Source organism: Enoplosus armatus, chromosome 5 (genome assembly GCF_043641665.1).
Source record: "Enoplosus armatus isolate fEnoArm2 chromosome 5, fEnoArm2.hap1, whole genome shotgun sequence".
Taxonomy (NCBI): Eukaryota; Metazoa; Chordata; class Actinopteri; order Centrarchiformes; family Enoplosidae; genus Enoplosus; species Enoplosus armatus.
In genome coordinates this window covers 16,278,717-16,291,354 of record NC_092184.1, presented here as the reverse complement: position 1 = coordinate 16,291,354, position 12,638 = coordinate 16,278,717, and the positions used below count along the sequence as shown (strand labels likewise).

The 12,638-nt window shown below is 42.6% G+C and overlaps 1 protein-coding gene across 1 annotated transcript in view; it reads right to left on the bottom strand.

Moving 5' to 3' along the window:
* pde3a (phosphodiesterase 3A, cGMP-inhibited) overlaps window positions 1-9,448 on the bottom strand; it is a 44,802-nt gene extending 35,354 nt beyond the window's left edge. Inside the window, exon 1 of the mRNA XM_070905797.1 lies at window positions 8,531-9,448. Coding sequence (XP_070761898.1) covers window positions 8,531-9,448 — 918 coding nt within the window. The remainder of the gene's footprint in view (window positions 1-8,530) is intronic.
* Window positions 9,449-12,638: the final 3,190 nt, after the last annotated feature.

Below are 12,638 nucleotides of genomic sequence, written 5' to 3'. Positions count from 1 at the left end.
GTAGAGGAAATATACATGTAGCACAGATGAGCCGAGAGTAAATTGTATTGTCAGTGTTCATCATAAAGAAGAAGAATGTCACAGACTGTACGGCTCTTTTATATCTTCTTTGCTGGTTTTGGTCTTTTCAGGGGATTTGCTGATAATTATAAAAATAAGATCAAATGAAACCAGCATTACTCTTTAAGCTAGGTAGCTCTGTCAGTAACACTGCAACACTGCAGTGCTATTGGGCAGCTCCCAGGTAAGTCAGTAGGTGTTAACTAAGTCTGCAAACCAAGGACATAGCTGTGAAACAACCCGCGGAGGAGTAAATCACAACAATTCCTGCGTAAATATAGTTAAAGGGTAAAAACTGGGAATCTTTAATTATGCTGTGTGTTTTTAAAACCTCAAAAACAAACATCCTCAGTGACGAGGCAAATGTCATGACAGAAAACAGTCAGAGCAGAACTGTTTATAACTCTCACCTGCTGACTGTCTGCTACATGGGTGAGAGTGTTTACTGTAGTGCAAGAGAAAGGTAGACGGACATACAGACGGACGTATGGACAGATCTAGATTCTGCTCGTCGATGCTGCCCCCTGCCCAGGCCAACCACCCTCCCCCTTCTCACCTCTCACCAAGCATATTTTGGAGCTAAAACACGCCATTGAATCGAGTAACAAGGCAATCCTTGTCCAAGGCCACCAAACCTCATGTGGACAGCCAGCAGGGAAGCCACTGTATGTCTGTGTATGTATGTGTGTGTGTGTGTGTGTGTGTGTATGTGTGTGTGTGAATGTGTGAGCACGTGTATACAGTAGTGGCCAGGCCAGGTTAAAATTATTTGCTGCTGCCTTTCAGAAGCAAGCCGTGGAGGCTACTCTCACACACACATTTTATTTTTTCTTTGCTCTTGCTCTCTTTCCCCCGCCCCTCTCCTCTCTCTGTGGGAGCATATGGCATGGAGCCATATTACAAACAAAAACACGCACACGATATCTGTCGCACAAACCATATGCGGTCGACCCAAACTTGCCTCAACCGTGCGTCAGTGTGAGAGCTCAGAGCGACGGTGTGTTTAGAACGGCAGCAGAGAGGCTGAACACAGGGACCAGATAGTTGTCCTTTCACCATCAACACTTCTGCTGTGCTTGGCAGCAAACCTCCTCTCACTCCCCCTCTTTTCCTCACCCTCCCCAGCAAATCTTTCAACACTCTCTCTTTCCCCTCCTCTCACGCAGTAGCTCCTGCATTAGGTCCCCTCAAGCTAGTTAGCCCCCCCCCCCCCACACACACACACATTTGGCTATTTGACGGCTGCTCGGGGCTAGATGCAGCCTGTGCTAATGCCATCGTGTTCTTTCAATCACTTCTTTTTTTTAACCCATCTTTCCGTCTCTGTTCCACCGTCTTCGGCCTACCTTTCCGGTTTTTCTCAGTGTTTCTTCTGACTGAAATGATCCGTTCAAGAAGGCCACAACTACTAAATTCCCAATTTCTGCACATCTCACTCTTTCTCACTTCTTTCCACCTTTTTCTCTGCTCAGCACTACTCTTTGTAGGCTCATTTCATTTATCTCACATTTATATTCATTCCCTTCTTCTAGCGTTAAGACAATAAAGTGTCTTAAAGAGTAGGACGGTTGATATTTCATCTGATTATACACTGACGCTTTTGGCCCCTGATTGAATTTGCATTCATCTGTATTTTTTACTGAGTAGTTAATACCAGGAGTTTTATCTCTAACTGATTTACATGTAGTTTGGATGAGTATCATCCTTTTTTTCCTGTTTCATACGGAATGAGAGACTGTTATAAGTTATATGTGCATACATGATATAGATAAAGGATGAATTTAGTTGCCTAGGTGAACCGCATGTATGTGCACATAAAATATGTTACAGTGATTTGATGTAAAAATATCTCCCACCCTACTCTTCTCTATCTCTTTCTGTTTGTCACACATGTGTCACACACAAACACTTAGTTGTGTGATGGCTACAACATGCAGATGAGGAATGTCTGTGTGTCCACAGCAAAAAAACAACAAATTAAGTTGTTTAAGTTCTGATATACAGTGTAAAGTAAAGTAACAGCATATCCGACACCACAAATAATGCACAGGTGTGGTCCTGGTGTCATTTATATGGTCTCATGATGGAAGATGATGGCAGGGAGAGTGCAGTTCACACTAGCTACTGCTGTTAGTGTAGCAGGATGAACAGAAAAAGGGCAAGATATTACACCATGCATCTTATAAGTGCTTGGTAAATTCTTTCCCAAAACACAATAAAACCTTTAAGGTTGCTTGTGATTGGTTAGTTAGTGTCCCTTTCTGCAGACAGCAAACATGTGTCCACTTGTTAAGGAGGTGCCTACATTACTACCTGACAAATCATTCTTAGAATCTGCGACAGCTTTACTCTTTTAAGCGTGAAAAGTTAAGAAAGTTAAGAAAGAAAAAAAGGATATGAATGTAATTACATGAAAATAAATTGTTGAATTACCTGATTAAAAATATTCTTATCATTGGTAACAAAATTCAACTGCAACACAAAATAGGCCAGAAACTGAAGCTCGTATCCCATCATAGACCTGCAACTGATGTTCGTTCTTTTTAAGCCTCACACAGTGTTTCCATGAAGTGTCTTAGTTGTCTAACCTTAACCATAGTTTATTTGCCCTAATGAGTTTATTTTACCATAACTCTGTCATAGTTGCAACGCACAGATGTTGAAGAAAAAACTGTTGTCCTTGAACGTAATCCCGGGTTTTGCAGAAACCTTCAATATCAGCGTTCTCTCTGGTGAAAAGGGTTGTTAAAACCTCACTGTGTTATGTCTCCATTAGAAATAAGAAACGATATTCTCCATTATCTCAATAAAGGTATAATAAGCCTCGATGCCACACAAAGTCAGATAGCTCTGACAACCGGAACAGGTTGCGTGTCTCCCTGGAAATGTATTTGCGTCAATGAGAGAATGTGGGCCTTCCCTCAAATAGAACTCTGAGCACATGTCTCTGCTTTAAAATCTGCCTCCCTCCCTCCTTTCCCCCTCCCCTCTCATGCAGATACTGTATATGATGATGAGAATATGTTATGCAACACAGTATAACCTTATTCAAGGTCTGACCTCCATTTCTAAACGACCAAAGATTTCAAAATGAAAAAAAAACCCAATTTGTTTCACTCTGCTAAGGCTTTGCACTCTGACATGTTTTACAATGTAGTGCGACTTATCATAACTTGGCCATGTTTTGATGGCCTTGGATGAAACAAGTGCTGACATTTGTGTAATGAACTATTGTGACTGTGTAGTAGAGATGGAGAGAAAACTGCACGATTAAACATTAAAAAACAAAACACTTTGAAATAATGTTGCTTTTTTTAGACATTCTATTTATGGCTGTCGTTATCATTATGGAGCGAGGTGCTTTTCGATTGCATGTGACCCAAAAAACGCTAGCAGAGGCCTTTTCCCCCCGAAATCCCCATCCCACTGAGACCCTGGCTGAAACACAAACAACTTCTGTCATAACACAAGGCCTCTGTGTGGAGCTACTCCAGCACGGATCATAATGGAGTAGAATTCATGTTATAATCCTCAAATATTAAGACTCAACTTTGCATCATGTTGATAGTGTATTCATCATTTGATTCATAGAAGCTCATTTGTTCTACACAGCAGTAAAAGCAATAAATCCCATTCACCTTATAAAGAAAAAAAACACAGAAATAAAGCCGCCGAGCCGAGCCGATGCTATTTTCCAGCTACCAGTTCAGCAGAGTGTCTGTCTTGCCTCTGGCTTGGCAGGCTGCACCAGCCTGCTTCATAAATACTGCACAACCAACGCTTGATGAAAACCCCAGCTTCTCTCAGGTACAACTGCACTCTGGAGAGCTTCATTATCTACACTATGGATAAACTGTACCTACAAACTGTGTGTGTTTGTGTCAGAGAGAGACTTTGAGAGCGAAGGAAGGAGAGGGGAAGATAAAGAAAACGTGAGAAGCTGATTTTACCAGTTTGTTAAAGAAAAATTACTTTTTAACCCTTTTAGATCACACCTCCAGCCATATTGTGCCTATTTAACAATATATGCCAAAAAAAAACTATTTCTTTGCAAATCCAATCATGATTCTTCCTTCCTTTCTTCTTTGCCACCTTCCTTCAACAGAGCTTTCACGTTCAAATCAAATCCCTCCCAACATTATGTCCCACCTGCCTGTTTCACTCAGAAATATTTCACCATATAGAAGCTAGACTTTAAATGTCTGTTCTGTTATAACTCAAGCGAATGGACAAACGGCAGGTTCCAAAATGGTCCGTGACTGACGAGAGCACACAAATAAAGTGTGTGAGTGTGTCCATGCAAAGGTACAATCATTTCAGCTGCAGTCAACATGCAGTAGAGGCATCAGGAGATGATTATGGCAGCGTGTCTTAAATCTCTCACCCTTGGGGACGTGATCCCATATGTGGTGGTTTGATATGCAGACGGGAGCTTTGCTACCATTCCCTTCATAATAAACACTCAGTAGCTTACTTTAAAAGTGAGCAGAACACTTTTGATGAATGAATCATCATCATTTTGCAGCATTGTCACTCACAGGTGTAGTGTTGCGTAACTTTAATTAACACATCTAGTAAAGGCGAAGACTTGAATTATGGCATATTTAGCAGAGTTTTTCACTTCGTTATGTAAACTTTTAGGGACAATATAGGTGGAATACATTTTACTCGTAAACTGTGGGCACTCTGGAACGTAGATGCAAATAGGGAATGATTTCAGACAGGGTCATAGAATATTTCTACAACTATACATAGTATCTCTATCATACCGTGGTCACAGAAGATACTTGTTTTTGATTGACGGCAGGTGTTCATTCAAATATTTTTGTAAAGCAAAGTTAAATAAAATATCCATATACGTGTTGACAAGGCCTAAATCACTGAGCAAGGTGTAGGCCTATTAAACTGCAGGTTATTACAACAGTGTATACACTTCACACTACTGGCCAGTTAACTCACAGGTAAAAGTAACCTAACCATTGGAAACGACGTGTAAAGCCCCTGTAGTAATACTTTATATTAACAATGAAACAGTGTGTGTGTAATGTGTAATGTGAAAGGAGTTGCTTACAGTGACGAGCCAACAGAGATTTATCACTCAGCTCTGCAGCTCTATGTAACTTTCTAGCATCTTTTAATATTTGCTCATTGTTATGGCTTTACAGACTGCACATTTATTGTTTCAGTTCAGGTTCACCGCTCTCATCAACAGAGTTTACAGCTGCAGCAGGCAACTGTTTTTAACACACAAGCTCTGACAAACCTGCCGTACAAGCTCCGACAAAGTACTGTATATTAGTTGCCCTGCAGCAGACGGACAAAGTTAGCGACTAACTGGTGAAGAGAGTCGAATCTTTAAGAAGATAAAGAGCATAACAGAGCTAAAGGGACAAGGATTTACATTGAACTTCCATTCGTCAAGTGGCCAGAAACTGGTATCATCCACTGGTATCAGCCACTGGTATATCAGCACACGTTGTCATGTATTATTGTTATTGTTATTATACATACTGTAAAACTCTACAAACTACACTTAATTAATTAATAAAAATTAGTAAGTACACAGGATCAATAACCTAGAAAATTGTACCATTTTGGTCATTGCTTCTAACTCCTCTGAAACCCAAAGTGCAATCAGTTTGTTTGTGTTTGTCTATGTGCCCAACATCAATCTCCATGTTCCTCTCACTGGTCCTACAGATTACACAGGGCAGGCCACAGGAGGACACGCTGTCCTCAGCATCTGGTCAACTGTGAGTTTTTTCAACTTTCAAAGTTCAATTTATCATCAGTTGTGTTCCAGACATGACGGGGTAGAACGGGTAATGAAGCTGGTCTAATAGTGCAGATAGTCCACTAACTCAGCGTTCCCTGGATACCAGTTAGCAATGAACAACCAAGCACCAAGAGTCGGACAGATGATGTGGGATCAGCTCCAGCTTCAAAATGAAAGAACGAAATTTGTGAGATGGGACAATATGTGTGATTCTAGATCAGGGCACTCTGAAAGGTGTACGTGATCTGCCTTAATAGGGCCATTGAAGACTCACCACCACAAACACGACTCAGTACAGAATCTCAGGTAAACTGCACCTACAATGAAAACACTAACTTCTAGGCTTCTTCATTCAAGGCTAAATCTATGACCATCGCTAATCCACAGTGACAATTTATTGACAACTTATTATACACCTTGAAATTGGCTTCACACCATCTTGATTACAAACAGCACCAGAGTGACGAATTGAGGAGTTGTGAAGTTAAGAAAGGTGGTCATTATTTTTTGTTTTTTTATTAAAGATGATTATTAAAAAGCATGAGAAAAGACAAGATTAATAAGACAGTTAATAATACAAAACTCTAGATGGAATGACATTATAATAATACAACAATTAAATTGATTTGATTCTGGTTTGCTTCTTTTTAAATATGCAGGAAAGTACTGTTGCTATAAAGTGCGAAGGCTAGTATGCAGGCACACACAAGACGCACACTTTTAACAATGAGCAAACAGAGTAACCCATCATCCCACTGTGAGGTATATATATATATATATATATATATATATATATATATATACAATCACACCACAAATCAAAAGCAGAGGACTGATGAGCCATTTAATTACTGCTATTAAGCTTTTCTTTCTCAGTCTCATTTTCTTTCCCTCTCTAGTCTACTAATAATCTACAAATGAGATCAGGGCAAGGTTTGCCAAAAGAGGAAAAAGACCAGTGTAATCAGTTAGGATTACGCTGCTTCTTTAGTTAAGCCATACATGGGTGAGCGCGACACAAGCTCACCCACTCAGGATGATCGCTGTGAATCCCCATGTGTATGGATCACCATCTCTTTTCTTTCTCCCATGTGGCAACAACATTGCCTGCTCCTCGTTTAACCCCCCCCCCCCCCCCCCCCCCCAAAAAAAATCTCTTGGTGTTTTTCTCATTTTGTTACTAGAGGGCATGAGCACAATTGGGGGCAAAGACTGCAGGAGAATTTTTTTTTCAAGCTCACTTTTGACCACTCAACGTCCTGTCAAAAAACAGACAAAAAAGTGTACTGAGTTTCAGTTGATATAACTGCAAAGTAGGCAGTCTGAGGATAGCCGGTAGAGGCAAAGAACCTCAGTATATATAGATATAGGACATGTAGAATGCTATTTGTAAATTGTGTAATTCAAAGTAATTTGCAAGGCAACAGATGTACCATTCTTATCAAAATAGCATTATTTTCTCTATATGGCTCCAATAGGCTGCAAAGCAATACAGCTATGTTATGGTATGCCAGTCACCAGGTGTCAATCAGAATGACAGACTGCTCTGTAACATATACATCTTCACACCTGCACATTTAAATCAGAACATGAACCAGATGTTGACATGCTGATTCATAGAAAATAACCCTGTTGTCTCCCTTAAATACTATGAAAAAATAAAGCAACACAATTTAATGTTCAGAAGCTGGAATCAGTGCTATTTTGGGATGTGAGCAGCTCAAGCTGGATAACAAACATAGATGTTGCTCCAAGTTAGCTCATTGAACCAGTATTCAGGGCAGGCAGAGCAAACACACCTCACTCATGGAGTTTTGGTCACATCCAGCTAATTAACATGGATTACATCGTAAACATCTCCCCTTATCACTACACCTTCATCTTCATCTACCCATTTTCTACACAGAGAGTCTCCAAAGGAAAACGACCAGAGACCTCCAGGATCAATGAGTCAAACAACAGGGATACTTGAGTTTCTTTTTTAATTGACACATGAGAATAAGAACGAGTGAGTGGTATACAGTGTGACTATATTCACAATCCTCTCTGCTGACGCTATAATCATAACATGCAACACAAGAGGAGGTTCTCATGAGGACACAGTTGGATCAAATTTGGCTCCATCATGTGTAAAGTTTGGGAACACGTGCACCACACCGCTGGTCAGCACCCAGGATAAACAGAGGCTTTCAAAATATTTAGATGTGACCTCACACCTGTGCACGCGCGCGCGCACACACACACACACACGCACACAGGCACACAGTAACTTGGCATGCTAAGTGCACCATCCATTTGCTTATCAGCAGCACAAACACAGCGCACAGCACAATGATGATGACCAAATTAACAGCAGTGTCAGAGCGAGGGTAAACAGCCGCGTTTGCACCATACAAGGCGTGAATCACAAAAATACCACACTAGTAATGCGTGTCGGGAACTGTAGATGAGAGACCTATAGAGCAGACAAATCATTTGAATCAGAATAATAAAGCGTGTTTATTACAGTCTATGTTATCCCGGTTGGCCCGTTGTCACGAAGGAACCGCGCGTAAAGCTGTCACACATGCCATCAGCCAAAGAGAGGACACCAAAAACCTTACTGGGCTACAGTAGCTGAAAGGTCATAAGCAAACCAATAACAGAACATTCAGTGCGACCTGGTCCAGCCGTCCGAAGTTGGACATGTCTTACCTGGTCCCGCGGAATGCAAGGCAGCGAAGTCCTGCGGTGGGACTTGCTGTTGCTCTGACTGTGAGCCATCATTTCCGAGGCCGCTATGGAGCTGGACCTCCGTCTCCTTTTGAAGACAGGGATGTCCTCCTCCTTCGCCCCGGTCACAGAGCCACAGCACCCCGTCCCGCTGGTCCCTGAGGCCGGCAGGAGCCGGTCAGCATACCTCGCAAGCAAAACCCCCAGCAGCCCCAGCAGGTAGGCCAGGTAGGGTCTCCAGCTGGCCCGAACCCTGCTCAGAGAGACGAGGGAGACGGCCCTGATGACGCTAATGAAGACGAGGATGGACACTCCCTGACGCAGCCGGACGACCAGCAGAGCCCCGCTGCCCAGGCAGCCGAGGACTACCAGGGTTGCCGGGAGGGACAGCAGCTGCTCCTCGGCGCCGCGCAGGAGGGACTGCGCCGCCGCTTCGCCCAAGTGGCACACCGCTAACAAAAAAACCGCGGTGCGGATGAGCACCCCGCAGCGAATCAGATACAGCCCGACCCAGAAGAAGGCACATACGAGTGTGAAAACAGGGGAGACAAAGTAACACGCAGTCAAAAGCAGCTCCACAGCGCAGCCCGCCGCGAAATGAGGACGAGAGCCGGAGCCGCTGCTATTTCCTTTGCTGCTGCTGCTGCTGCTGCCTGCATCCCAGTCGACCAATCTGAGCAGCAGAGCGAGAATAACGGAGACGGAGGCAACGTAGACCGCAGACGACACTCCTCGGCAAGTCCATGTCACGGCGAGTCTCAGCCACGACTGGCTCCCTGCGTCCTGGTACAACGGGGTGACACATGTCTTCACGTAGCCGTTGCGCTCCAACGCTGCCCGGGGATATTTTTCATGAGCGCTTCTTGATGAACCTCTGTCGCTGTCAGCCTCCAAGGCCATCGCTATCAGTCAAGCGGAATGCCGCGCTGGCCGGCCGGGAAAATAATAGATTTAGTCTCTGTGTGAGTGTCTCAGTCTACATGTTCCACCTGTGCTTCCCATGATAATGCATGTTCTCTGCGCGCAGCTGACACCAAACTATTGGTCTGTGATGCTCGCCTCCAAAACAAAAGTTCACCAAGTATGCATATCATTTAAAAACTGCCAAATTAGGGGCTTCACAACTTTTCTTTTAGTTTTGTGGTTCAGAACTTCCCCATTACATTTGGTCTACTATTGCGTTGCCCCTGGTAGTCAACCAGTGAACCAAAAAAGCAACCCCTGGCGTTTCACACATCTAGGCCACTGCCTCCACTCCCCCACATAGTCTCTCTTTCTCTCACCCTCTCTCTCTTTCTCTCCCCTCCCACTAGACACTATCCCTTTTTTTTTGTTCCGCTCCGGTGATTCCTCCGTCACGTTTCAGCTCTTCCCCGTGTTTCTGTTCACTCTGCAGGCTGCAGTCTGCCCTGGATGTGACTCAGTTTGCAGTGGATGGATGCCATGTTTACATGAAGATTTCCTGGCTTGTTCTGGAAGATGGAGCAGCCCATTATGAGAATTAACTACAATAATCCTGTAATACATTTTAGAAGTACTCCACTGTATAAATATGACAGGAGACCAAAAATGGATATCATACACAGGACTTTAAATGATATCATTTATCAGCCTCAAAGACACTTTACTTTATAGAAAGCTGTATGATGAATGTATTATTTGCATATCAGTGTCTTTCTTCACTGCCAGAGGAAGCTACCTATTTCACTCTCCTTCAGCCTGGTGACATGCACCCAGTGGTCATTTTCATGGACCATATAATGAAAAGCACAATCATACAGACAACAAAGAGCAGAATTTAGCACTAGTAATAATCATCTTGCTACCCATGATTTTTTTTGTTGTTGTTCTGGATTAAAATCCTAAATCACATCATCCTCTGCCTCCTGCGTGGCAGACTGGCCGAGGACAAGTTAGAAGCCTTCACCTGTTTGCCCTACATTTTATGAGAGGATTTAAAAGGATGCGCTGCAATCACATAAAGCTATTTCAAGTCTGTCATCTCTTTCTGTAGTATTATTAATTCAGCCAAATTGTATGAACTGGTTCTGTGAAAGGAAAGGTATTATATAAAACTAGAAATCTGACCACATTGCACAAAATTTAACGTCCCTCCATTAGCTCCCTATCCACGTCAGATCAGGCTTTAAGGCACTTTAACTTCAGTTAGTTGCTTATTCTTTGATTACTCCAGGACTTGTACCTGTTACCATTATCCTTCCAGTGGGTTGGTCTCAGTCTCAATGAATCTATTAAGCCTAGTGCAATAGTTTATGCTTGTTCTGCAGACAAGAATGCTGTAAACCTCCTGCATCTGTCTACAAGCACACACTGTCTCTCCCCACTCTCTCCTCTGTGTCTCTCGTTTCTCCTCCTTCTCCTCTCTTTTCACTCAGGCTTCTCTGTGCTGGACCATCGGCCACCCTGGGACCCCTCTCTCTCTCTCCCCTTGCTGTCGGTGCCTCTCTCCAGATGTTTTGGATCTGGATCTTCGTCCTCCAGGAGATTCAGCTGTTCCTTTCTCCTACCTGTGTGAATGGTGTGCTTGAGCTGCCTCTTGTGAGTCTGTGTAGCCTCTTTCAGGTCTCCATGGTGTAGACGAGATCGTGAGGCTCAGGTCCTGAGTTGCTCGATGTCCTCCCAGATCACCTGTTATAGGTTTTTTTTTAGGGCGAGATTTTACATATCTGGTGTTCTATGCTGCACAGATTTTAGAGAAGTCAAAAACATCTGTCTAATAGATCGGTACAATTTGTTTTGTGTATATATGCATCAGAAATGTATGAGGTCTGTCCTTTTTCCCATTAGTAGTTTGAGTTATGATGTAACATAAGAACAGTGTTTTATTATAGTAGTGTTACACAACATAGGTCAGTACAATCAGTCAAGTGCAATCAGGGCATAAATCTCATGTTTTAGTCATCCCATCACGATGGACAGCGGACATTTGCCAGTACGAATTGTTCATTCTTATTTAAGCTCTGTAGAAACCTGGTTTAGATGTCAGGGGGCTTCGGAGTCGAAAATTTGATGCAGAAGAGGCCAAGTAGTTAAAGTTTAGCTTTCTTTTGTTTTATTTCTATGCTGGTTTACAACTTTCCACAATGGCAAACAACTTTACAGTCACAGTTCAAATGTTCTGACTTAAAAAAATTACTGAACTGTGACATGGTACAATACAAAGTGACCCACAGGTGCAATAAAGGAGCGGACTCAGTCTGGGCAGTCCAGCAGGGCTCAGCCCCGTCTTTGCTGTACATCAGCACTAACACACTGTAAATCACATTTTGGCAAAGGTAATCATGATAAAAAACATTCTTTGACCTTTGCCATCTGAGATGTTGTCCAGACACAGTTCTCAAGTCCCTCACTGAGGAAGTGTTGTAACAGCGTCATCTATCATTGTGAAATGCTTGAAGAGAACTGGATGTGAGTGTGTTTCATGTTTGGCTTTCATCAGGTTATCTGTTTGTGGTTGCTTACACAACCACACTTATACATCCTGATAGTATATATTTATACTGTCATCATGTGTAAACTTCCCGCTTTATGTTCTGACCTGCCAGAGGGGACGACAGGACTTCTTCAAAAGATGTTGCTGTCTGTTGTACATAACAGGACATGCTGTAAGCTGTAGCTGTACAATCTTAAAGATAATTAAAAAATAAGAGCCCCCAAAAATTGAACTATAAATATTTTCTGGACACATAGCTTGCATTTATTGCCACACAGTGAAAGTGCATAAAAAGTACCCCAGGTGCAATCATAAGCATGAGTAGTACTGCTAAACAGCCAGAATTTTCTAAACACTGCAAGTTTCCAAATTATGGGGTGACTCATAATGATAACAGTGTTTTAATTTTGTTATGGTTGACTAATTAGCTTGGTCATGGTTAACTTAGACCTCTGGGCTCGGAGGATTTGGCCACGCACAGAGAGAGATGCAGTGTTACACATTTTAAGAAACTAAAAATAACCTCCGCACCACACAGAAGGACACCAAGAGGAATGTTACAGGGTCGTGGGCCAATTCTAATCAAAAGTACATGGGTTAAGTTTACAGCCTCGTCCCACTGTATGTGTTTTTGAA